Consider the following 26266-nt stretch of genomic DNA (forward strand, 5'->3'; position numbering starts at 1 on the left):
TATTGAACCCTATGTGTCTAACTCCTACAAAAGAGTAAAACACATAGTTACAGTCAGCTAAGTAGCAGCAATTCACTATAAGGATCTAGCTGAACATATCCAGTGAGCCAATGACAAGAGGCATATGGTTTTATCCACCAATCACCAGCTAGCTTCTAGGAATGCATTGCTGCTGCGGAGCATAAGTATGCTTTTCAATAAAGGATACCAAGAGAACAGAGTCATTGTGATAAAATAAGTAAATTATAGTATCTTAAAAATCTGTTTGGTGAATTTATACCTGTGAATCAAAATCCCAGAAAGCTTTTTTTTTTCTTTAATAACACTTTGAAAACAACATTTGAGGTGGAATTTATGATAATGTTCACAGTCGATTTTAATAGATCCAGTTAGAACGGCAACTTGGGCATCATAAGTCAAAGCTAAAGCAACTCCACTGCATGCAATATATTTACAGAATTAAGATACACATAAAATAAAGGTTCTGTACCTAAAAGCATTCTGCAAACCATGGCCGGCTTTTTAATAGTATCAATGTCAAATTAATTATTTCCCTGTTTTTGTATAGATCCATCTAAATGTTTCAGAATTCATTATTGGGCAGTGAGAAGATTTAATATTCCATAATCAGGTATCAAACTCTAATGTGTTTCACAGGTGTTTCTCAGATACAAATTCCTATAATCTGAGATTGAGGTTGACTTTTTGCTGTCTTAGTTCTAAATCAAATAACTATGTGCCTTGATATACAAGAGCCTTATATTTCATTTCGTTCATTAAGTTCATTTATGTCATTGGTGAAACTGTCATATTCAGCTGAGCGTGTAGACATTCCCAGGTACTGTCTCAGAAACTCGCTAAACCTTTTCTGGTTGTTCCATTTTCTGGCTGACTTTCTAACTCCAATGAAACCACCATAACGCTTCTGTAGATCTTTTGACGGCCCCATAAATTTTCTGTAGCTATATTTTCCTTTTACAAAACCACCAAACCGCTTGGACATGGCATTTCCTGGAACTTGTAAGTCACCAAATTCATCAGGTTCTGTGGTCATACCAAGTGTAGCTTCGCCACTATCAATGCTGGTATCTTCTTCAGTCTGTTCATGGATCAAATTGCTAATTTTAGACAACCTTTTCTCATCCTTGATCTTATTTAGATCAATCACTTTTGTGAGATCGCCAAGTCGTTTGAAATTGGTGGCAAACTGACCGTCTTCCAGATTGAAAGGTTTAAAATCTTCTTCAAAACTATCTACGCTGAGTTGAATGGAGGATTTCACAAGGACAGTTTTACATACAGCCCACATTGTACTTGAATATATCTTCCCTTCACACTCCACAATACAAAGCTGCAAAGACAGAAAAACAAATATAAATTTACACAAAATAAACAAAAAATATGAAATGTCATACTTTGTATACATGAATAGCTTATTTTATATCTTTTTCCCATTCTCTGGGTTAATGGTAATAGGGATGGGACAACCTGGGGTGGCTTAGTATTATGATTACTAACACCAGTACAATAATATAGACCACTAGTACAAAAATATAGACCACTAGTACAACAATATAGACCACTAGTACAATAATATAGACCATTAGTACAACAATATAGACCACTAGTACAACAATATAGACCACTAGTACAATAATATAGACCATTAGTACAATAATATAGACCATTAGTACAATAATATAGACCACTAGTACAACAATATAGACCACTAGTACAATAATATAGACCACTAGTACAATAATATAGACCATTAGTACAATAATATAGACCACTAGTATGTCATTTGGAATGTTTATTCATCCATATACAATATTTATCCTTAGAATGGATCAATATCAATGGTCCCCAAACATTCACACACTCACAAACACAAAGGAAATAAAGTGAGAAAGGAAACATTTACAAAGAATAAATTGCAATAATGAATTGCAAAAATAAACACCTCAAGGCGTCCCAAGACGGGACTAAAGTCATCAGCAGTCCAGGGTTTATTGCAAGCCAAGCATATTTGTATATTTTGTGTAGTAATCCCTTATCTTCTTCTTCCAGTAATAATCATATGGACATATCCAAATAGATGTCACACATATTTCATAGTCCAAAGTGTCACTAATACAGAATGCAAGCAAAGCAGGGCTTAAGAAATTTTAGCCACAAATTATACAGTCAAAGCCACTTGTATATCACATTCAATCTATTAGTTGAACGTGTGTGTGAGTGAAAAAACGGTATATCATCTGATGTGATCGTAGTAAAAAAGGGTATAGCATACGTCACTACAACTTAACACCCCGCACACGGCCACTTCTCACAGACTCTGTGGCCATGTGTGGGGTTCTAAATTGTAGTGACGTATGCTTGCATTCTGCATTAGTGACACTTTGGACTATGCACATATGACTATGTGTGATACCTATTTGGACATGTCCATATGATTGTATTAAAGGGACATTAAAGTCATATTTTTAAAGGATTTAAAATGTGTTTAAAACTGTCATTTCATTAGAGATATTGTATATATATATATATATTGCATTGCAGGCTTGAGACACAACTTTTGAAAAGCCTCTTCTATATAATTTATCTTACTTCCTGTGCTGTGGCCAATTAGGAACACATATAAATGAGCTGTACTTGTCGCCTAAAGGGGGAAACCCTAGTAGAAACGCTATAGTTTGAAGAGTTAAATTACAGCAGGTAAAATAAATAATGAAAGTGCATAGCACATTTTTTATTTTTTTTATTTTGCATAAACATTTTATGGTAAATTAAAGAGACATTGTATTTTAAAATGTTCTCCCATGAATGTGTTTCCAATAGTCCATTTTACCTGCTGGAGTGTATTTAAATATTTGCAAACAGCTTCTTTACCTTTATTTGTTATCTGAAATAGCTACTTCTACTTGTATCCCCAACTACACTGCAAATATAAGTAACAGAGGTTTTCTCTGTAGAAAAGCTATGTAAATATGAGACAATAGTACTGATTAATCTCCTATGGGGGGGGGGGGGTATGAGGGAGAGAGATTTTGTACGTAAAATAGCTGCTTATGTATATTCAACCTCCCAGCCATAATTAGCATTTCAATAAATAACATAAATAACATTAGCAGGTCTGCTTTACTTGCAGGCTCAGCACATCGTTGTTATGGGCATGTCCTAGGTGATGGTTTTAATATTCTTCAGTAAGTTTAATAAGTCTTTTGGCACACAGTAAGGGGAAATAAATGTTATAGTACTGTGTCCCTTTAAGTCTCAGATAGCTGTTAAAACACCTCTACATCACATAAGTGATATTAGTTAATTGAGGTTAGCCAGTGTCAGGGGAAAAAAAACTACTGAATAAAAAAAAAAAAAAAAAAAAAAAAAAAAAGAAACTGAAAATGTTTTGGAATTATCTGATTTTTAATGGATTTCCCAATGTAAGGCTCTATTATTCTAAATAAAGAATCATAACAAATTGCAGGTGACATATCAGTTCACAGGAGATTTATTACATATCCCCTTTTCTTAATAACAAGTAATACCATTTTATATCAATAAAGAATGTGTTGATAAAACAGTCATTGGGTGTAGGAACATTATTTTTATTATGCAGTTACCATTTAAAAAAAAATCACAGCTAAAAATAGGGTTATTCACAAAGTTTAATAAAGGTTTATCGAATGATTTTGCCTACAAAATTAACGTTTAAAGTCTATGAAGATTTTTGTAGATAAATAATTTGATACGCTTTTGTAAAAGATTGGGATCAAAACCAGTACTTGATACACCTCAGACAACACTTTTTGACATTACTGAAAAACTCAATTTATTTTCATATGTATCATTGGACCGCCTTTTTGGATGCCATCAGCAGACAGATGCAAACAATAACTACTCAATCTAAATAAAATTAAAAAAATGTTAAATAACTTTTACACTAATAAAAATATTCCAGATTTATAACCCAACAAATACACATGTCCAGTCCACCATACAGATAATGTCCCTTTTCAAATCTCTTAAAAAGACATACACAAATACCTCTATGATTTTGGAGCACACAAGTCCCCTATTGGCATCACTGCACACAATTAAAAGGGGTCCTTCAGCCTATGAAATCAATGAAATTGTCATTTTGTTTGTTGTTAATCTTGCTTGTTTAGTTTTTAGATTGTGAAATAAAGAGATTAGCAACACGTATAATGCCAGATTACAAGTGGCCCTATTGTTAGTGGGGTTCGTGATAACCAATATCACACCCATGCTACCTTGTGCGTGTATAAATGTCTAAATATGTGAAGGGGTGTGTGTATATATATATATATATATATATATTATTTTTCATGTTTTAAGATATTTGCGTAGAAAGGGCTCCAAAGTTCATTTGTATATGGGTGTATATGTTTATACATGTGTATTTATGTATTTAAATAAGTATATATGTATATACATACATAAATACATATATACAATATAAACACACACACACACAGACACATATATATATGGATCCCTTTCCAATCAAATACCTTAAAACATTAAAAATAATTGTCATTCAATTTTAATGCAATGAGCACCTTTGAGTGCAATAGCCTTTGTGAGTATATTTTCACACGACTGTTATTTGGTCGAAGAACACAGTCAGATTTATTACACTAGGAGGTGTCCTTTGTGTTGTGCTTTATTTTCCAGTAATATGTTTTACTGTGTGTTTGCTGTAAATATTTTATATTCCAATGTTTTTCACACAGTAGAAAGTAAATATATAGTCCTATATATATATATATATGTATAAATCTATTCCTGTATATAACATTTTCTTCTATGTGAAGAAGATTGGAATGTGAAATATTCATAACTACCTTCATGGTTTTTTTTTTTATTTTTTTTTTAAAGTGCGCTCCATTAAAGTCTATGGGTAGAAGAAGATAAATCTGAAGTCCTGAAGTTAGAGTGTAGCGGGTTTTGCTTGTGCACAAACAATTTACTTACAACTTGTAACATGCGTACTAACAATCACACGTTTAAAGTTTACTTCTGGCAGTGTTTGTGCACGAGCAAAAGCATTAAATAGTAAGCCACTTATTATCTGACCCATAATGATTTTGTGTTGTTTTTTTAGTGTGTGGGGGTGGGGGGTGTAAAGACTTTGAGCTTCAACTGTATTAAAGGGACACTGAACCCAATTTTTTTTCTTTAATGATTCAGATAGAGCATGCAATTTTAAGCAACTTTATTTACTCTTATTACCAAATTTTCTTCATTCTCTTGCTATCTTTATTTGAAAATCAGGAATGCCAAGCATAGGAGCCGGCCCATTTTTGTTTCAGCACCTGGGTAGCGCTTGCTGATTGGTGTCTAAATGTAGCCACCAATCAGCAAGCACTACCCAGGTGTTGAACCAAAAATGGTCCGGCTCCTAAGCTTAAATTCTTGCTTTTTCAAATAAAGATAGCAAGAGAATGAAGAAAATTTGATAATAGGAGTAAATTAGAAAGTCTGCACGGGGCGGCGTTGCACCAGCAGCTCTTGTGAGCTGCTGGTGCAATGCTGAATATGGAGAGCGTGTTGCTCTCCGCATTCAGCGAGGTCTTGAGGACCTGATCCGCACTGTCGGATCAGGTCCGCAAGATCTTTGTTAAATAGGGGCCTCTATCTGAATCAGGAAAGGTTCATTTTGACTAGACTATTCCTTTAACCCCTTAATGACAAGTGACGTACCAGGTACGTCCTGCAAAAACTTGCAGTTAGTGACAATGGACGTACCTGGTACGTCACTTGTCTAAGAGAGTGCTGGAAGCGATCGCAATCGCTTCCAGCAGCTCTCAGGGTATTGCAGTGATGCCTCGATATTGAGGCATCCTGCAATACCCTTAGAAAGCATCCGATGCAGAGAGAGCCACTCTGTGGCCCTCTCTGCACCGGTAGCGATGCGGCCGGTTCGTTGGTGGGTGGGAGCGCAACAGGGAGGCGGGTGGGCGGCCCATCGCTACCCGGCATCCGGCTCCTGTAAGTGCAATGTGCACGCCGGGTGCCGGGAGCGTGCAGGGGCGCGCATGCGCGCGCACGCGCGTGATCACCTACCCACACTGACACCAATGAGTGGGAAGAGGGGGGAAAATATATATATATGAGGATCTGGGAGGGGGAGGGGGTTGGGGTATTGTGGGGGGCTGCTACACTACAGAAAAAATTAAATTAGTAATAAAAAAATAATAATAAAAACACTTTTTTGGGGGGCAAATTGGGTACTGGCAGACAGCTGCCAGTACCCAAGATGGCGGCAATTAGGTAGGGGAGAGGGTTAGATTGCTGGGGGGGGGATCATGGAGGTTGGGGCTAAGGCAGGAGTCCATCACAGCTAAAACATTTTATTTTTTTTTATTAAAAAAAATAAAAACTCCTTTTATTTAGTACTGGCAGACTTTCTGCCAGTACTTAAGATGGCGGGGACAATTGTGGGGTGGGGGAGGGAAGAGAACTGTTTGGGAGGGATCAGGGGGTGGGATGTGTCAGGTGGGAGGCTGATCTCTACCCTAAAGCTAAAATTAACCCTGCAAGCTCCCTACAAGCTACCTAATTTAACCCCTTAACTGCTGGGCATAATTTACGTGTGGTGCGCAGCAGCATTTAGCGGCCTTCTACTTACCAAAAAGCAACCACAAAGCCATATAAGTCTGCTATTTCTGAACAAAGGGGATCCCAAAGAAGCATTTACAACCATTTGTGCCTTAATTGCAGAAGCTGTTTGTAAATAATTTCAGTGGGAAACCTAAAGTTTGTGACAAAATTTGTGAAAAAGTGAACTTTTTTTTTTATTTGATGACATTTGGCGGTGAAATGGTGGCATGAAATATACCAAAATGGGCCTAGATCAATACTTTGGGTTGTCTTCTAAAAAAAAATATATACATGTCAAGGGATATTCAGGTATTCCTGACAGATATCAGGGTTCCAATGTAACTAGCGCTAATTTTGAAAAAAAGTTGTTTGGAAATAGCAAAGTGCTACTTGTATTTATGGCCCTATAACTTGCAAAAAAAGTAAAGAACATGTAATCATTGGGTATTTCTAAACTCAGGACAAAATTTAGAAACTATTTAGCATAGGTGTTTTTTGGTGATTGTAGATGTGTAACAGATTTTGGGGGTCAAAGTTAGAAAAAGTGTGTTTTTTTCAATTTTTTCCTCATATTTTATATTTTTTTTATAGGAAATTATAAGATATGATGAAAATAATGGTATCCTTAGAAAGTCCATTTAATGGCGAGAAAAACGGTATATAATATGTGTGGGTACAGTAAATGAGTAAGAGGAAAATTACAGCTAAACACAAACACTGCAGAAATGTAAAAATAGCCATTGTCATTAAGGGTAAGAAAATTGAAAAATGGTCCGGTCATTAAGGGGTTAATGGCAGAAGCATTTAAGGATTGTGATCTCTGAAAATACCGGCCAAAGTTAAGAAAACATTATTTTCTGAAAACAAGTACAGGATCGTGATCAACCTTGTAGTGCTCTGTTTGGTTAGAGAATTTTACTTTCAAGTAAACCCCCTTCTTTAACTATACGTTTAACTCCTTATAAAGGTTAAAAAATACGTGTTGCCCTCTCCACATTTCTGTTTCAGTACTGAATAGGCCAATGTGCATATGTAGATATCTCTGCTTCTCATTTGCTTAACAACATATATTCTCATCTGGAGTGAAACAGGAGCACGGTATTGGATTTTTTTTTTATAATAGTTACACAAATAGGTTAAAAATGAATTTATTTAATGACATACACAATAGAAATTGAATACTCCTTTCAGTTCTTTAAAATGATGCAAATATCACCAGCTTTATCAATGTGATTAAAGAAAAGTGCATCTTTATAATAAAACTCACCGAATGACATTATTATAAAACTAAAACAGATGATAAGGTATTATTTAGCAAATGAGGTTAATGATCTTTAATGCACAATTAAAGGCTATAATGCCGAAGGTTTAATTTAGACAAAAAGGGCAGATCTGCATCACAGCTGCACCGTTTGTCTATCACTAAGGTCAATGCCATGTAACCTTATGTGCCGGATTGCAGCACTTCTGAGCTGGTTACATGACCTGTTTAATGTTCCTTGAAATAAAAAAGATCAATGTTCTAATTATTGGCAGCATTGAATAAAGCAGAATAAATGAAGTGAGCAGCATAATGTCAGCTGTTACAATTACTATGTTTTAATGGGAGTTCCGCTTCAGTGAGATTGAGAAAGCATTTGCTGAGCATAGCTGTACTGCTCTTGGTGTATGGTACTTAGAAGGGAAGAATCAATGATCTAATTAAGCAAATAGGACATTATTTAAAGAACAACAGATTTTACTTGGTAACTGTCAATTTTCTGTGTTCAGCTCTGTTTTAAACAATGAGAGTTATAGAATTGTATTTGTAAGATGTGTTGTGATATAAACATGTCGGCTAATGTCAAGATACTTTATCAACAGGGGAAAAATGGTTAAAGGGACAGTCTACTCAACATTAATTTTCATTTATTCAGATAGAACATGTAATTTTAAACAACTTTCCAATTTAATTTTATCAACAAATGTGCTTTGTTCTCTTGGTATTCTTAGATGAAAGATAAACATAGGTAGGATCATATGCAGATTTCTAAGCCCTTGAAGGCCTCCTCTTATCTTAATTATTTTTTATTTGCTTTTCAGAACAGGGGAGTGCTAGTTAATGTGAGCCATATACATAACATTATGCTCACACTCGGGGAGTTATTTAAGAGTTAGCACAACACAGCACTAATTGGCTAAAATGCAAGTCAATGGATTTTAAATAAAAAAGTCATGTGATCAGGGGGCTGTCAGAAGATTCTGAGATACAAGGTAATCACAGAGGTAAAAAGTGTATTAATATAACAGTGTTGGTTATGCAAAACTGGGGAATGGGTAATAAAGAAATTATCTATTTTTTTAAACAATAAAAATTCTGGTGTAGACTGTCCCTTTAAATAAACTCTACTTGTTATTCTATGGTGCTTTATGAATGTTTTTGAACTTCAGTGTTAGAACATGATAAAGGGACATAAATGTATGTGTGTTTTTTCATTATTGTATCTAAATAATTATTTTTTGTTCCATAAATGGATATTACAGTGCTTGTGGAGCATTTTACTCTCCACCAATAAAGATCCAGGAGTCCTTAAGGCAACAGCAACGTAAAAATGTAAGTTTCATGATTCAGATAGAGCATGACATTTTTAAAGCTTTATAATTTACTTTTAAATGAACATTTCTTCATTCTCTTGCTACCCCTTGAAGAGTTAACCTGTGTAGGCTTATAGGAGATGAGGAGTGTGTATATGGAAACAGTGTTTGCAACATGTCGCAAATAGTTCGCTGGCGAATAGTTCCCGGCGAACATAGCTTGTTCGTGTTCGCCGCGGCGGGCGAACACATACGATGTTCGGTCCGCCCCCTATTCGTCATCATTGAGTAAACTTTGACCCTGTACCTCACAGTCAGCAGACACATTCCAGCCAATCAGCAGCAGACCCTCCCTCCCAGACCCACCCACTCACCTCCTGGACAGCATCCATTTTAGATTCATTCAGAAGCTGCATTCTTAGTGAGAGGAGGGACAGTGTAGCTGCTGCTGATTTAATAGGGAAATCGATAGCTAGGCTAGTGTATTCAGTGACCACTACAGTCCTGAAGGACTCGTCTGATCTGTGCTGTAAGGACAGCACCCCAAAAAAGCCCTTTTTATGGCTAAACATCAGTCTGCTTTTTTTTTTTTTCCTGTGTAATCTAATTGCAGTTGCCTGCCTGCCAGCGTGTGTGTCAGGCTCACAGCGTATACTGTGCCCACTTGCCCAGTGCCCAGGACCGTCTTTAACACAGGGCAAAAGGGGCAGCTGCCCAGGGCCCAGTTTTTTATGGTTCATACCAGACTGCTGATGTGACATGGGGAACACATACATTCAATCCTAATACTGTCACAGTCAAAAGTACTCTGTTTATATATATATATTTTTTTAAACTGTGCCAGACCGTGCCGGTGTCATGTGACATGCCAAGCTATTGCCATGTGCTGTTTTAGATGTGCACTGTGCAGCACTGAATGCAAAGCCTTAACTTGGTATCCAGCCATTCCCACTGCATCAGAAAAGGTCCTACTGGGGTTACCACTGTTACCAGGTCACTGCTCTGGTGGTGGGGATTGTTTCTGGGTAGGGCTGACTGTAGGCGCATGCAGCAGAAAGCTGGAGCGGCAAGGACGTGAGGATTTGAGCATCTGTGCAGCTGCATACACTGCTCTCTTCAGTCTTGAGGTTGTGTGACTCATCCCACACTGTATCCATGCAGCCTTGGACAGACAGCATCCTGTCTGCTGGTCCCCTTAGCCCTGCTCTTTCTGCTGTGGCCCTAAGATCAACTAACCAAAGTTTGTTAGGGGAACAGTGCTTTGTAGAAAGGTGTCAGTGGGAAGAATAAGTGAGTGCACACACGCCACTCCCCATGCAGCATTGTCTAGTGCAGGGTGAGAGGGAACTTGTTCCTAGCAAAGAAGTGACATGTGCTGCTGTGGCTGATGTATAGTGTCATGCTGATACTTCACAGATTAATGTAAGTTTTATTTTTATAGTTTTTGTTTTCTCTCTGTCTCAGATTTTACAGATTCCCATAGTAGTTCTGCTGTTCCAGTCAGTAAACTTATTTTTGTCTGCACCTCCATGCTTCCTCCTCAGTCTTTACCTTGCTTTGCTCTTGTTGGCTGCCCTAAATCTCTTTAACCAGCTAACCTCACACTAGAATCACATTAAAAAGAATATTAAATGAATCCACAGTGGAGGAATTTATATATTTATTTACTTATTAGTACTGCTTAGGTCCAGTTTCCCATATTGCAATGTATTTAATTTTTTTTTAAATGATTAGCCCAGCAGTGGATGATCCACTGCTGGGCTAATAATTAAAAAAATACATTGATTTAGTTGTTTTTTGGGATGTTGGGGTGGAGAGCGAAATTGCATGGGGGGGCCCAAGAAAATTTTTGCCCAGGGTCCAGTCAATATTAAAGACGGCCCTGCCAGTGCCACCACTCATATCTGGTGTAACAGTAGTGTACATTTAAAAAAAACAACACTTTTTTGACTGTGAAATAATAGCAGTCAGTTTCCTTCACACGTGTGCGTTTCAGGGCCTGCCAGGGCACAGTGTCACACCAGTGCAACTCATATCTGGTTTAACAGTAGTGTACATTAACCCCTTAATGACCACAGCACTTTTCCATTTTCTGTCCGTTTGGGACCAGGGCTATTTTTACATTTCTGCTGTGTTTGTGTTTAGCTGTAAGTTTCCTCTTACTCGTTTACTGTACCCACACATATTATATACCATTTTTCTCGCCAGTAAATGGACTTTCCAAAGATGCCATTATTTTCATCATATCCTATAATTTACTATTAAAAAAAAAAAAAAATATGAGGAAAAAATGGAAAAAAACACACTTTGACCCCCAAAATCTGTTACTCATCTACAACCACCAAAAAACACCCATGCTAAATAGTTTCTCAATTTTGTCCTGAGTTTAGAAATACCCAATGTTTACATGTTCTTTGCTTTTTTTGCAAGTTATAGGGCCACAAATACAAGTAGCACTTTGCTATTTCCAAACCATTTTTTTTTTTAAAAATTAGCGCTAGTTACATTAGAGCACTAATATCTTTCAGGAATACCTGAATATCCCTTGACATGTATATATTTTTTTTTAGAAGACATCCCAAAGTATTGATCTAGGCCCATTTTGGTCTATTTCATGCCACCATTTCACACCCAAATGCGATCAAATAAAAAAAATCGTTCCCTTTTTCACAAATTTTTTCACAAACTTTAGGTTTCTCACTGAAATTATTTACAAACAACTTGTGCAATTATGGCATAAATGGTTGTAAATGCTTCTCTGGGATCCCCTTTGTTTAGAAATAGCAGACATACATGGCTTTGACGTTGCTTTTTGATAATTAGAAGGCCGCTAAATGCCACTGCGCACCACACGTGTATTATGTCCAGCAGTAGAGGGGTTAATTAGGGAGCATGTAGGGAGCTTTTTGGGGTAATTTTAGCTTTAGTGTAGTGTAGTAGACAACCCAAAGTATTGATCTAGGCCCATCTTGGTATATTTCATGCCACCATTTCACCGCCAAATGCGATCAAATAAAAAAAAAAAGTTACATTTTTCCAAATTTTAGGTTTCTCACTGAAATTATTTACAAACATTTTGTGCAATTATTGCACAAATGGTTGTAAACGCTTCTCTGGGATCCCCTTTTTTCAGAAATAGCAGACATATATGGCTTTGGCATTGCTTTTTGGTAATTAGAAGGCCGCTAAATGCCGCTGCGCACCACACGTGTATTATGCTCAGCAGTGCAGGGGTTAATTAGGGAGCTTGTAGGGAGCTTGTAGGGTTAATTTTAGCTTTAGTGTAGTGTAGTAGACAACCCCAAGTATTGATCTAGGCCCATCTTGGTATATTTCATGCCACCATTTCACCGCCAAATGCGATCAATTAAAAGAAATAGTCAACTTTTTCACAAACTTTAGGTTTCTCACTGAAATTATTTACAAACAGATTGTGCAATTATGGCACAAATGGTTGTAAATGCTTCTCTGGGATCCCCTTTGTTCAGAAATAGCAGACATATATGGCTTTGGCGTTGCTTTTTGGTAGTTAGAAGGCCACTAAATGCAACTGCGCACAACACATGAATTATGCCCAGCAGGGAAGGTGTTAATTAGGTAGCTTGTAGGGAGCTTGCAGGGTTAATTTTAGCTTTAGTGTAGAGATCAGCTTCCCACCTGACACATTAGATCTCCTGATCCCTCCCAAAGAGCTCTCTTCCCTCCCCCACCCCACAATTGTCCCCGCCATCTTAAGTACTGGCAGAAAGTCTGCCAGTACTAAAATAAAAGGTATCTTTTTTTTTTATAAACATTTTTTTAGCATATTTACATATGCTGTTGTTTAGGATCCCCCCCTTAGCCCCCATCCTCCCTGATCCCCCCCAAAACAGCTTCCTAACTCTCCCCCTCTGCCTTATTGGGGGCCATATTGGGTACTGGCAGCTGTCTGCCAGTACCCAGTTTGCAAATAAAATGTTTTTTTATTATTATTATTTCATTTTTCTGTAGTGTAGCTTCCCCCCCCAAGACCAATCCCCCACCCGCTCCCAGATCACTTAGATTTCCAAGTACTAAATATTTTGCACCCCTTTCTCCCACTTATAAAAACATTTTTTTCTGTAGTGTAGCGGTACCCACCCGCTCCCTCCCCGTGCACGTGCCCGCCCGCCTCCTCCCGTGCATGCATGCGCGCCCCCGGCAATCCCGCCCCTGATCCCTCCCCCCCTCTCTGACATGGACCGCATTGATGGCCGCCCAGCCGCCTCCCACTTCAGCTCCCACCCACCAACGAATGCGGCCATCGATGCCCGGTGCAGAGAGGGCCACAGAGTGGCTCTCTCTGCACCGGAGGGGTAAAATTTGTTATTGCAGGATGTCTCGATATCGAGGCATCCTGCAATAACCGGAAAGCAGCTGGAAGCGATCAGGATCACTTCCAACTGCTTTCCAAACTGAGGACGGACACCATACGTCCTCAGACGTTAACTGTATTTTTTCTGAGGACGTATGGAGTACGTCCTCGGTCATTAAGGGGTTAAAAAAAAACCTAGAAATTTGACTGTGAAATAATAGCAGTCAGTTTCCTTCACACGTGTGCGTTTCAGGGCCTGCCAGGGCACAGTGTCACACCAGTGCAACTTATATCTGGTGTAACAGTAGTGTACATTAAAAAAAAAAAATAGAAATTTGACTGTGAAATAATAGCTGTCAGTTTCCTTCACACGTGTGCGTTTCAGGGCCTGCCAGGGTACAGTGTCACACAAGTGCATACACCATATCTGGTGTAACAGTAGTGTACATTAAAAAAAAAAAACTAGAAATTTGACTGTGAAATAATAGCAGTCAGTTTCTTTCATGCGTGTGCGTTTCAGGGCCTGCCAGGGCACAGTGTCACACCAGTGCAACTCATATCTGGTGTAACAGTAGTGTACATTAAAAAAAAAAACTAGAAATTTGACTTTAAAATAATAGCAGTCAGTTTCTTTCACACGTGTGCGTTTCAGGGCCTGCCAGGGCACAGTGTCCCCCCAGTGCAACTCATATCTGGTGTAACAGTAGTGTACATTAAAAAAAAAACTAGAAATTTGACTGTGAAATAATAGCAGTCAGTTTCCTTCACATGTGTGCGTTTCAGGGCCTGCCAGGGCACAGTGTCACACCAGTGCAACTCATATGTGGTGTAACAGAAGTGTACTTTTAAAAAACAACAACACTTTTTTGACTGTGAAATACTAGCAGTCAGTTTCCTTCACACGTGTGCGTTTCAGGGCCTGCCAGGGCACAGTGTCACACCAGTGCAACTCATATCTGGTGTAACAGTAGTGTACATTTAAAAAAAAAAAAACTTTTTTGACTGTGAAATAATAGCAGTCAGTTTCCTTCACACGTGTGCGTTTCAGTGCCTGCCTGCCAGGGCACAGTGTCACACCAGTGCAACTCATATCTGGTGTAACAGTAGTGTAAATTTAAAAAAAAAAAAACTAGAAATTTGACTGTGAAATAATAGCAGTCAGTTTCCTTCACACGTGTGCGTTTCAGGGCCTGCCAGGGCACAGTGTCACACCAGTGCAACTCATATCTGGTGTAACAGTAGTGTAGATTTAAAAACAACAACACTTTTTTGACTGTGTTAAATAATAGCAGTCAGTTTCCTTCACACGTGTGCGTTTCAGTGCCTGCCTGCCAGGGCACAGTGTCACCCCAGTGCAACTCATATCTGGTGTAACAGTAGTGTACATTTAAAAAAAAAAACAACACTTTTTTGACTGTGAAATAATAGCAGTCAGTTTCCTTCACACGTGTGCATTTCAGGGCCTGCCAGGGCACAGTGTCACACCAGTGCAACTCATATCTGGTGTAACAGTAGTGTACATTTAAAAAAAAAATACAATTTTGACTGTAATAGTTTGAATAGCAGTTAGTTGTCTGCAAGCGTGTGTGTCAGGCCTACAGCGTCTACTCTGCCAACTTCTGCCAGTGCACAGTGCCACTCATATCTGTTGTCACAGTAACTTGCACGCATAGTACCACTAATCGAAAAAAAACATGACAGGCAGAGGCAGGCGACCCCGCAGGGGCCCTCGTGGTCGTGGTGCTGTGATTCCCTTTGGCCCTAGAATAATGCCCAGTGTTCAGAGGCCACGTAGCCTGAACTCGAAAAGTTCTGAGGACATAGTTGACTGGCTAACACAGGACACCCATCTTCTACAGCTTCCGCTCGGAACCTTGACGCACCATCCTCCTCCAGCTTAGCTTTGGGCACCTCTCAAGTTACCACTCGCCCGCCTGCCGCCACCACCCACACTAGCACCACAGCCGCTTCACTTGATCTGTCAGAGGAGTTATTTACACATCAGTTGGAAGAAATGAGTGATGCGCAACCATTATTGCCAGAGGATGTAGATAACAGGGATATGTCTCAGTCAGGCAGCATTACACACATGGACATACGGTGTGATGATGATGATGTTGTACCCGCTGCTGCTTCCTTTGCTAAGTTGTCAGATACAAGTGAAGCGGTTGATGATGATGATGCATCCGTGGATGTCACGTGGGTGCCCGCTAGAAGAGAAGAAGAACAGGGGGAAAGTTCAGATGGGGAGACAGAGAGGAGGAGGAGACGAGTTGGAAGCAGGGGGAGGTCGTCGCAAGGAGCTAGTGGCACAGTCAGACAGCATGCATCGGCACCCAGGATCAGCCAGACAGCACGCCAATCAACGCATGATGTTGCCACCACTAGAATGCCGTCAGGTCCAACCTTGTGCAAATGGGGAGTTTGCGGTTGTGCAAATAGACTGTTTGTGGTTGTTTGCAGTGCGTTAAACGGGGAGTTTGGTCTGTCACTGTGAAGCGGGCGTAACCCTTACACTACCTGATCGATACAACATCATACCTGATGTTTTAAAGCACGTTATTCCAAACAATTTAGGAATGTTAGGTGATTTATGCCCTTTATGGAATAAAACCAGACTCTGCATCAACTATGTATTTTTCCATGGGAGTTTTGCCATGGATACCCCTCCGGCATGCCACAGTCCAGGTGTTAGTCCCCTTGAAACAACTTTTCCATCACTATTGTGGCCAGAAAGAGTCCCTGTGGGTTTTAAAATTCACCTGCCTATTGAAGTCTATGGCGGTTCGCCCGGTTTGCCCGTTCGCAAACATTTGCGGAAGTTCACGTTCGCCGTTCGCGAACGGAAAATTTTATGTTCATGACATCACTAAGTCAGCTACAAACATTGTTGTAAACACTAATGCCATATAGAGCTCTAAATACATGTGCACGTCCCTTTTCCTACTTAGGATTCCACTTCAAAAAAGGATACCAAGAGAACAAAGCAAATTAGAAATACACGTAGTACTGCATTTTGAGCATTTTAAACTAGATCAAAGACTAATTTATAAAAAAAAAAGATCCTCCTACACCTGTCCTGTATTTGCCTACAGTACTCTGACCTGTCTAATGGCCCCTGCACTGTTCCATGCCAGTCACATACCTTCTACACTTTTCTTCTATGCAGGATACCAAACCAATTGTATTCTGTATACCCTCTAGGCAAGCTATATATCTACCGACTCCAGACAGAAAATTACCAAATACACTGCATCTATGCCAGAATTTCATGCCACAGGCCAGACACATGGCCACAAAATGCATTATATGCCTGCTATGTGCCCACAACCCTTAGACCAGTCTCATGGTGCCCTCTACATCTTTTTAAGCTATATGCCATTAGACTCCAAACCTGACGTATGGTCCTTCCCAACCTTATACCTTAGCTATGTACTCAATGACCCCAGACCAAAAACGTTGCAAACTCTATTTAAGTCCAAGCCTACAGACCACAAACCTGGCACATGGCCCTTAGTCTATTATATCTATATGCTCACAGACCCCAGAGTAAACATATGCTCCCCTTTAAACCCTCTATGCCAGCTATATGCCAACAAGCCAGACATATGGCTTCTTGTCCCCTTTTATGCACACAGACAGCTGACTAAACATCTAGTACTCTGCATCCACTCTATAACAGCTGTATAGCCACAGACCCCATACCAGATCCATAAATTCCCACAGACCCAAGTAGAAAGACAGGGACCCATCTCTCTTTCATACAATGCTCCAGCAGACTACAGAATTGGGCATAACCTCTACAGTCCTCTATGTCAGTTACATTCCCCATCTGTTAATTATTTAACAGATTTGTAGCCCTCCATGTCAGTTACATATCTCTCACAGGCTGCAGATCTATAATGCGTATACCATGACTGGCCTGTTTCCATAAAGATGAAGCAGGTGCCAATCAGGCTCTTTACTTCAAATCCTATTCCCAGAACAGGTGCACATATTCTGAACTAGTGATTCAGCCCTTGTGTCCTCTGAGCCATCCTTCCCTATCCCAGGGCAGTGTTGTCAGCCTGTGAGAGACCATCAAGCAGAACTGCATTCATGCTCAGAACACTGCACAGACTTGTAGGCTTTAATCTCCTCTTATTGCAGCCCAGGAAGGGGTACAATTGCCACCTAATTTAGGCCTAGATTTGGAGTTTGGCGGTAGATGGGCTGTTAACGCTCCGCGGGCTTTTTTCTGGCCGCACCATAAATTTAACTCTGGTATCGGGAGTTCAAACAAATGCTGCGTTAGGCTCCAAAAAAGGAGCGTAGAGCATTTTTACCGCAAATGCAACTCTCGATACCAGAGTTGCTTACGGACGCGGCCAGCCTCAAAAACGTGCTCGTGCACGATATCCCCATAGGAAACAATGGGGCTGTTTGAGCTGAAAAAAAACCTAACACCTGCAAAAAAGCAGCGTTCAGCTCCTAACGCAGCCCCATTGTTTCCTATGGGGAAACACTTCCTACGTCTGCACCTAACACTCTAACATGTACCCCGAGTCTAAACACCCCTAACCTTACACTTATTAACCCCTAATCTGCCGACCCCGCTATCGCTGACCCCTGCATATTATTATTAACCCCTAATCTGCCGCTCCGTAAACCGCCGCAACCTACGTTATCCCTATGTACCCCTAATCTGCTGCCCTAACATCGCCGACCCCTATATTATATTTATTAACCCCTAATCTGCCCCCCACAACGTCGCCTCCACCTGCCTACACTTATTAACCCCTAATCTGCCGAGCGGACCGCACCGCTACTATAATAAAGTTATTAACCCCTAACCCGCCTCACTAACCCTATCATAAATAGTATTAACCCCTAATCTGCCCTTTCCTAACATCGCCGACACCTAACTTCAATTATTAACCCCTAATCTGCCGAGCGGACCTGAGCGCTACTATAATAAAGTTATTAACCCCTAACCCGCCTCACTAACCCTATCATAAATAGTATTAACCCCTAATCTGCCCTCCCTAACATCGCCGACACCTACCTTCAATTATTAACCCCTAATCTGACGACCGGAGCTCATCGCTACTATAATAAATGGATTAACCCCTAAAGCTAAGTCTAACCCTAACACTAACACCCCCCTAACTTAAATATAATTTACATCTAACGAAATTAATTAACTCTTATTAAATAACTTATTCCTATTTAAAGCTAAATACTTACCTGTAAAATAAATCCTAATATAGCTACAATATAAATTATAATTATATTATAGCTATTTTAGGATTAATACTTATTTTACAGGCAACTTTGTAATTATTTTAACCAGGTACAATAGCTATTAAATAGTTAAGAACTATTTAATAGTTACCTAGTTAAAATAATAACAAATTTACCTGTAAAATAAATCCTAACCTAAGATATAATTAAACCTAACACTACCCTATCAATAAATTAATTAAATAAACTACCTACAATTACCTACAATTAACCTAACACTACACTATCAATAAATTAATTAAACACAATTCCTACAAATAAATACAATTAAATAAACTAGCTAAAGTACAAAAAATAAAAAAGAACTAAGTTACAAAAAATAAAAAAATATTTACAAACATCAGAAAATTATTACAACAATTTTAAACTAATTACACCTACTCTAAGCCCCCTAATAAAATAACAAAGACCCCCAAAATAAAAAATTCCCTACCCTATTCTAAATTAAAAAAGTTAAAAGCTCTTTTACCTTACCAGCCCTGAACAGGGCCCTTTGCGGGGCATGCCCCAAGAATTTCAGCTCTTTTGCCTGTAAAAAAAACACATACAATACCCCCCCCCAACATTACAACCCACCACCCACATACCCCTAATCTAACCCAAACCCCCCTTAAATAAACCTAACACTAAGCCCCTGAAGATCTTCCTACCTTGTCTTCACCATCCAGGTATCACCGATCCGTCCTGGCTCCAACATCTTCATCCAACCCAAGCGGGGGTTGGCGATCCATCATCCGGTGGCTGAAGAGGTCCAGAAGAGGCTCCAAAGTCTTCCTCCTATCCGGCAAGAAGAGGACATCCGGACCGGCAAACATCTTCTCCAAGCGGCATCTTCGATCTTCTTGCATCCGGTGCGGAGCGGGTCCATCTTGAAGCAGGCGACGCGGATCCATCCTCTTCTTCCGTTGTCTCCCGACGAATGACGGTTCCTTTAAGGGACGTCATCCAAGATGGCGTCCCTTGAATTCCGATTGGCTGATAGGATTCTATCAGCCAATCGGAATTAAGGTAGGAATATTCTGATTGGCTGATGGAATCAGCCAATCAGAATCAAGTTCAATCCGATTGGCTGATCCAATCAGCCAATCAGATTGAGCTTGCATTCTATTGGCTGATCGGAACAGCCAATAGAATGCGAGCTCAATCTGATTGGCTGATTGGATCAGCCAATCGGATTGAACTTGATTCTGATTGGCTGATTCCATCAGCCAATCAGAATATTCCTACCTTAATTCCGATTGGCTGATAGAATCCTATCAGCCAATCGGAATTCAAGGGACGCCATCTTGGATGACGTCCCTTAAAGGAACCGTCATTCGTCGGGAGACAACGGAAGAAGAGGATGGATCCGCGTCGCCTGCTTCAAGATGGACCCGCTCCGCACCGGATGCAAGAAGATCGAAGATGCCGCTTGGAGAAGATGTTTGCCGGTCCGGATGTCCTCTTCTTGCCGGATAGGAGGAAGACTTTGGAGCCTCTTCTGGACCTCTTCAGCCACCGGATGATGGATCGCCAACCCCCGCTTGGGTTGGATGAAGATGTTGGAGCCAGGACGGATCGGTGATACCTGGATGGTGAAGACAAGGTAGGAAGATCTTCAGGGGCTTAGTGTTAGGTTTATTTAAGGGGGGTTTGGGTTAGATTAGGGGTATGTGGGTGGTGGGTTGTAATGTTGGGGGGGGGTATTGTATGTGTTTTTTTTACAGGCAAAAGAGCTGAAATTCTTGGGGCATGCCCCGCAAAGGGCCCTGTTCAGGGCTGGTAAGGTAAAAGAGCTTTTAACTTTTTTAATTTAGAATAGGGTAGGGAATTTTTTATTTTGGGGGTCTTTGTTATTTTATTAGGGGGCTTAGAGTAGGTGTAATTAGTTTAAAATTGTTGTAATAATTTTCTGATGTTTGTAAATATTTTTTAAATTTTTGTAACTTAGTTCTTTTTTATTTTTTGTACTTTAGCTAGTTTATTTAATTGTATTTATTTGTAGGAATTGTGTTTAATTAATTTATTGATAGTGTAGTGTTAGGTTAATTGTAGGTAATTGTAGGTAGTTTATTTAATTAATTTATTGATAGGGTAGTGTTAGGTTTAATTATATCTTAGGTTAGGATTTATTTTACAGGTAAATTTGTTATTATTTTAACTAGGTAACTATTAAATAGTTCTTAACTATTTAATAGCTATTGTACCTGGTTAAAATAATTACAAAGTTGCCTGTAAAATAAATATTAATCCTAAAATAGCTATAATATAATTATAATTTATATTGTAGCTATATTAGGATTTATTTTACAGGTAAGTATTTAGCTTTAAATAGGAATAAGTTATTTAATAAGAGTTAATTAATTTCGTTAGATTTAAATTATATTTAAGTTAGGGGGGTGTTAGTGTTAGGGTTAGACTTAGCTTTAGGGGTTAATCCATTTATTATATTAGCGATGAGCTCCGGTCGTCAGATTAGGGGTTAATAATTGAAGGTAGGTGTCGGCGATGTTAGGGAGGGCAGATTAGGGGTTAATACTATTTATGATAGGGTTAGTGAGGTGGATTAGGGGTTAATAACTTTATTATAGTAGCACTCAGGTCCGCTCGGCAGATTAGGGGTTAATAAGTGTAGGCAGGTGTCGGCGACGTTGAGGGGGGCAGATTAGGGGTTAATAAATATAATATAGGGGTCGGCGGTGTTAGGGGCAGCAGATTAGGGGTACATAAGGATAACGTAGGTGGCGGCGCTTTGCGGTCGGGAGATTAGGGGTTAATTATTGTAAGTAGCTGGCGGCGACGTTGTGGGGGGCAGGTTAGGGGTTAATAAATGTAATACAGTGGTCGGCGGGGTTAGGGGCAGCAGATTAGGGGTACATAGGTATAACGTAGGTGCCGGTCGGCAGATTAGGGGTTAAAAAATTTAAATCGAGTGGTGGCGATGTGGGGGGACCTCGGTTTAGGGGTACATAGGTAGTTTATGGGTGTTAGTGTACTTTAGGGTACAGTAGTTAAGAGCTTTATGAACCGGCGTTAGCCCAGAAAGCTCTTAACTCCTGCTATTTTCCTGCGGCTGGAGTTTTGTCGTTAGAGTTCTAACGCTCACTTCAGAAACGACTCTAAATACCAACGTTAGAAAGATCCCATTGAAAAGATAGGATACGCAATTGACGTAAGGGGATCTGCGGTATGGAAAAGTCGCGGCTGAAAAGTGAGCGTTAGACCCTTTAATCACTGACTCCAAATACCGGCGGTAGCCTAAAACCAGCGTTAGGAGCCTCTAACGCTGGTTTTCACGGCTAACGCCAAACTCCAAATCTAGGACTTAGTCTGCCCTTAAACTGAATCTAATTACAACATTTAACCGAAGTATTTTAAACCTAGACAGAAGTTTATAGTAGACTATAGCCCAAAAACCAAACTATTTTGGGAATGAAAGTTTGGAAACTACTGATGGTTTTGCATTGTGCTTTCTGTGATGCATTAGAACTATAGCCAGGTGATACTGCTCAGCCAGTTTATTTAGCTGGACAGTCTAATGACAAACTGTGCAAACATATTCCACAGTATATGGCTCTTTGTTCTTATAACCCTATGTTCTGTTTGTTTGTATTTTTATGGAAAGAAATTCTAGGAGATGCTGTATCATGACAATGGGTATCATTTTGCAGTTATAGTTAATGTTATTTCATCATTGAACTTAATTTATCTTATTTAAAACATGCTATTATGTATTATTATGGGGATAAAGGGATAAAAAGACAAAAACAAGATACTAATTAAGCACCTTTAGGGTCATAGCACCTCCCATACTATGTTACATGTATCTTGTATTTTCATAACCACAGGAAGTTCCCAATATCCCTTATAGATTTGTAGTTCCACACATTATATCTGATTTCAACCCAGTATTAAGATGTGCACCCTGAGTTAGTGAAATAATAATCATGATACGATAGAAGGTTACCAGTAATTAATATATACATCTGATCCTTCTGTACAGTTCAAGATCGATGTTTAGTGGATACGCTTTATATCAATAGAGGGTTATAAGATGGAAGTATTGCATTGGCCCCCGTAATAGAACCCACGTATCTCAAAAAATTGTTTCACTTTTTATTCATTATGTCCACTTATGTCACACTGTGAGATTGATAACTATGTGTTTGACATGAATGTAACAAACACAGCATCGTTATATAAATCTGTGTAATAATGCATAATCAGACTTCTCATGGTGTGCACATCATTTTCTATACTTTCAGCCATACTCTCGCTAAAACGTTTCCCCTTCAGTTATGGTTAAACATACGCAGCACACGCCATTCTCATGCATGAGAATAAACACTATGACGAGTATGACGAATACAACAGGGAGGTGTGTCAGATGAAACAAAGCACTGAGTGACTACATAAGACAGCTAAGCGGTCCAACCACTAAACACCCCGAGTTAAAAGATGTCAGTATTAAACAAAAGCCAGGATTGGCCATTTGATGGGCTTGCACTAGAAACCACTAACGATTGGTTGAATATCTTTACAGCAGGGTTTAAAAAGACGCAAGTATAGGCATTCTGCTTTTCAACTAATCTCCACAATTTTCACATTGAAAAAGGCCCGGACGCTCATTAATCCCTTCTTTTCGCAACTTTTTCCTTTCCCAATATTTCATGATTATTTTAAGCCCAACAAAGTTATAAGATAACTTTTAATCCTGTTTTTGTTAGACACCCACAGTTACAAATGATCCAACAACGATTCAGCTAACATTATTTAGTACCCAGGCTTTTAAATCACATTATTTTAACTCTTACTTATAACATTTCGAATTAACTTAAGAACCTTGAATTTATATTAACCCTTAACTCCAAGTTCACATCATTTAAATTCTATAAATTCCTTGCTTTATGTACAGTTGTATATAGTTTTAAGTTATTGTACAATTATTAATAATAAGTTAATAGTAGTAGCAATAATGTACTAGAAATGTACTAGCAAGTATGATCATTATAAATATATTAACTTCATGTAAGAAATGTGGATGCAAAGTTCTTTATGTGATCATATCACGTGAATAATTCCTTTGACCTTTTGGTTTCTTTGCACGGATTCTGTATGGATTAACATGTCACATAATAATCTAATATTTTGTGTTCTAAAAATGTATGTAATGTAATTCACTTAAACTTAATTCAGTAATGTAATTAACTTAAACTTAAATATATTCAAAGGGCATAGCTCTTCCCAAAGTAATAATACATACATTATTTTGTCTGGCTGAACCCCTTTTTAATTAAATAATATTAATATGGCTTTAGGAACAATATTAGATGCACACACATATGCCTATCAATCTGTATATCTATCTATTGGCAAAAAATAATTACAGTTAATTCTAGAGTTTAATTTCCCAATAAACTTTAAAAAATATAGAATTTGTTTTAGAAATTACGTGCTTTTTTTTTACATTTGATTGACAATTTAAACTCTTGAATAAAAAAATACGTGGGGCGAGATTACATTTACGGTGTCGCTCACAAAAGCCTGCGTCGGCTATTTTTAGATGGATCTAGCCATCACATATACTTGTATTTTACCCGTCAGCCTCTGTTTTACTCCCATAAACTAACATAGAACCGGTGTCGCAAGTCGGTATCACATATTCAGTGCAAGGACTTACATTACGAAAATGGAGAAATTTTACTCCATTTTCACCTTTCCACACATAGGCAGGCGCAGAAAGCCTTGTGTTGAGTATTTAAGCACCATAACTCCCTGGAAGTTTTAACAAACATCTAACGCATGTGCAATATCTACCTGTCAACCGCTGTCTCCCCACCGCAATAACTAAATAAAATGTATTAACCGCTAATCCATGATATAGAATGGTTAAGTATCAAACAGTGTTAGCACACTTCCATTTAGGTAATTGCTGCCAGTGCCAGCCCTGATTCCCCCAAACTGTGTAAAATGGATATGTAGCAGAGTTGGCGGCGCTGTGTCACTCAAGGGATAAAAGCCATCCACGTCCTCTGCTGGTCAACAGAATCATCCAGCCGTTCTCACCTCTAAAACAAAGTCTACACTGGTGTAGTAACTTAAACAAAGTTGGAGGCGCAATTTAGAGCATACTCACAGGATTCAAGTAAAAATAAGCATTTATTGTTGAATCATCAGCAGGACGTCAATCAGATACAGCTTCAAAGGTTTATTCGAGCAAAGCTCAACACGTTTCAGCTATTATATAGCCTTTATCAAGAGCACATTAAAACATTTTAAAACAAGCTGTAGGAGCGGTGGTCCTACTCAGCGGCGGCGGTCATCAGCGACGTGGAGGTCCTCTTCATGCGATCGTCCACTGCAAACTAAAGATTGAATGCAAGGTACCCCTTTTATATTGGGGTACCTTGCATTCCTATTGGCTTAAATTTTCAAATCAGCCAATAGGAGAGCTACTAAAATCATATTGGCTGATTTGAACTGTTTAGTGTTAGATTAGGGGGTGTTATTATTTTGGGTGGCTTTTTTGTTTTTATAGGGGTATTAGATTAGGTTTACTTTTTTTATTTGGATAATTTTGTTTATTTTTTTCTGTAATTTTATATTTTTTGTAATATTATATTTTTAATTTTAATTTTAACTTAGTTTTTTTTTAATGTTATGTTAGGATTTTTTACTTTAATTGTTAAGTTAGAATTTTTTTATTTTGGTAATTTTGAAATCATTTTTTAGGGAGAGTCTGTTTTTATATTTTTTTAATGTTATTTTTTTAATGTTATGTTAGGATTTTTTACTTTAATTGTTAAGTTAGAATTTTTTTATTTTGGTAATTTTGAATTCATTTTTTAGGGAGGGTCTGTTTTTATATTATGTAATTGGGGTTAATTTAGGGGTGTTAGGTTAGGGGATTAGTGTTTAGATTAATTCTTTGCGTTGTGGGGGGATGGCGGTTTATGGGTTAATAGGTTAATTAGGTAGATTGCTTTGTGGGGGGATGGCGGTTTAGGGGTTAATAGGTTAATTAGGTAGATTGCATTGTGGGGGGTTGGTGGATTAGGGGTTAATAGGGTAATTAGCTAGTTTGTGATGTGGGGGTTGGCGGATTAGGAGTTTATAAATTAAACAGGTAGCTGGCGTTATGGGTGGTTGGCGATTTAGAGGTTAATACATTTTATTATTAGTTGTGATGTGGGGGATGGCAGATTAGGGGTTAATATATTTTATTATTAGTTACGATGTCGGGTGAAGGCAGATTAAGGATTAATACATTTTATTATTAGTTACGATGTGGGGGGATGGCGGATTAGGGGTTTTGACGTGTTAGGTTCATTTTTTGGGAGGTGGGTCACTGGCGACTCCAGAAATGTCTATTTCTGCAAATTTCTGTACCTTGCCGGTTTATCCGACTTATGGGAGTATCTGATCTGCCGGCACCATATATGTGATTCACCTGATGAACAAGGTGAACTT

At 38.8% G+C, this 26266-nt stretch overlaps 1 protein-coding gene across 1 annotated transcript in view; it reads right to left on the reverse strand.

Annotated features, from left to right (window-relative positions):
* Positions 1 to 302: 302 nt before the first annotated feature.
* Positions 303 to 26266, reverse strand: part of PNOC (prepronociceptin) — a 261811-nt gene continuing 235847 nt past the window's right edge. Inside the window, exon 3 of the mRNA XM_053708914.1 lies at positions 303 to 1351. Coding sequence (XP_053564889.1) covers positions 758 to 1351 — 594 coding nt within the window. The 3' untranslated portion in view covers positions 303 to 757. The remainder of the gene's footprint in view (positions 1352 to 26266) is intronic.

Source organism: Bombina bombina, chromosome 4 (genome assembly GCF_027579735.1).
Source record: "Bombina bombina isolate aBomBom1 chromosome 4, aBomBom1.pri, whole genome shotgun sequence".
NCBI lineage: Eukaryota > Metazoa > Chordata > Amphibia > Anura > Bombinatoridae > Bombina > Bombina bombina.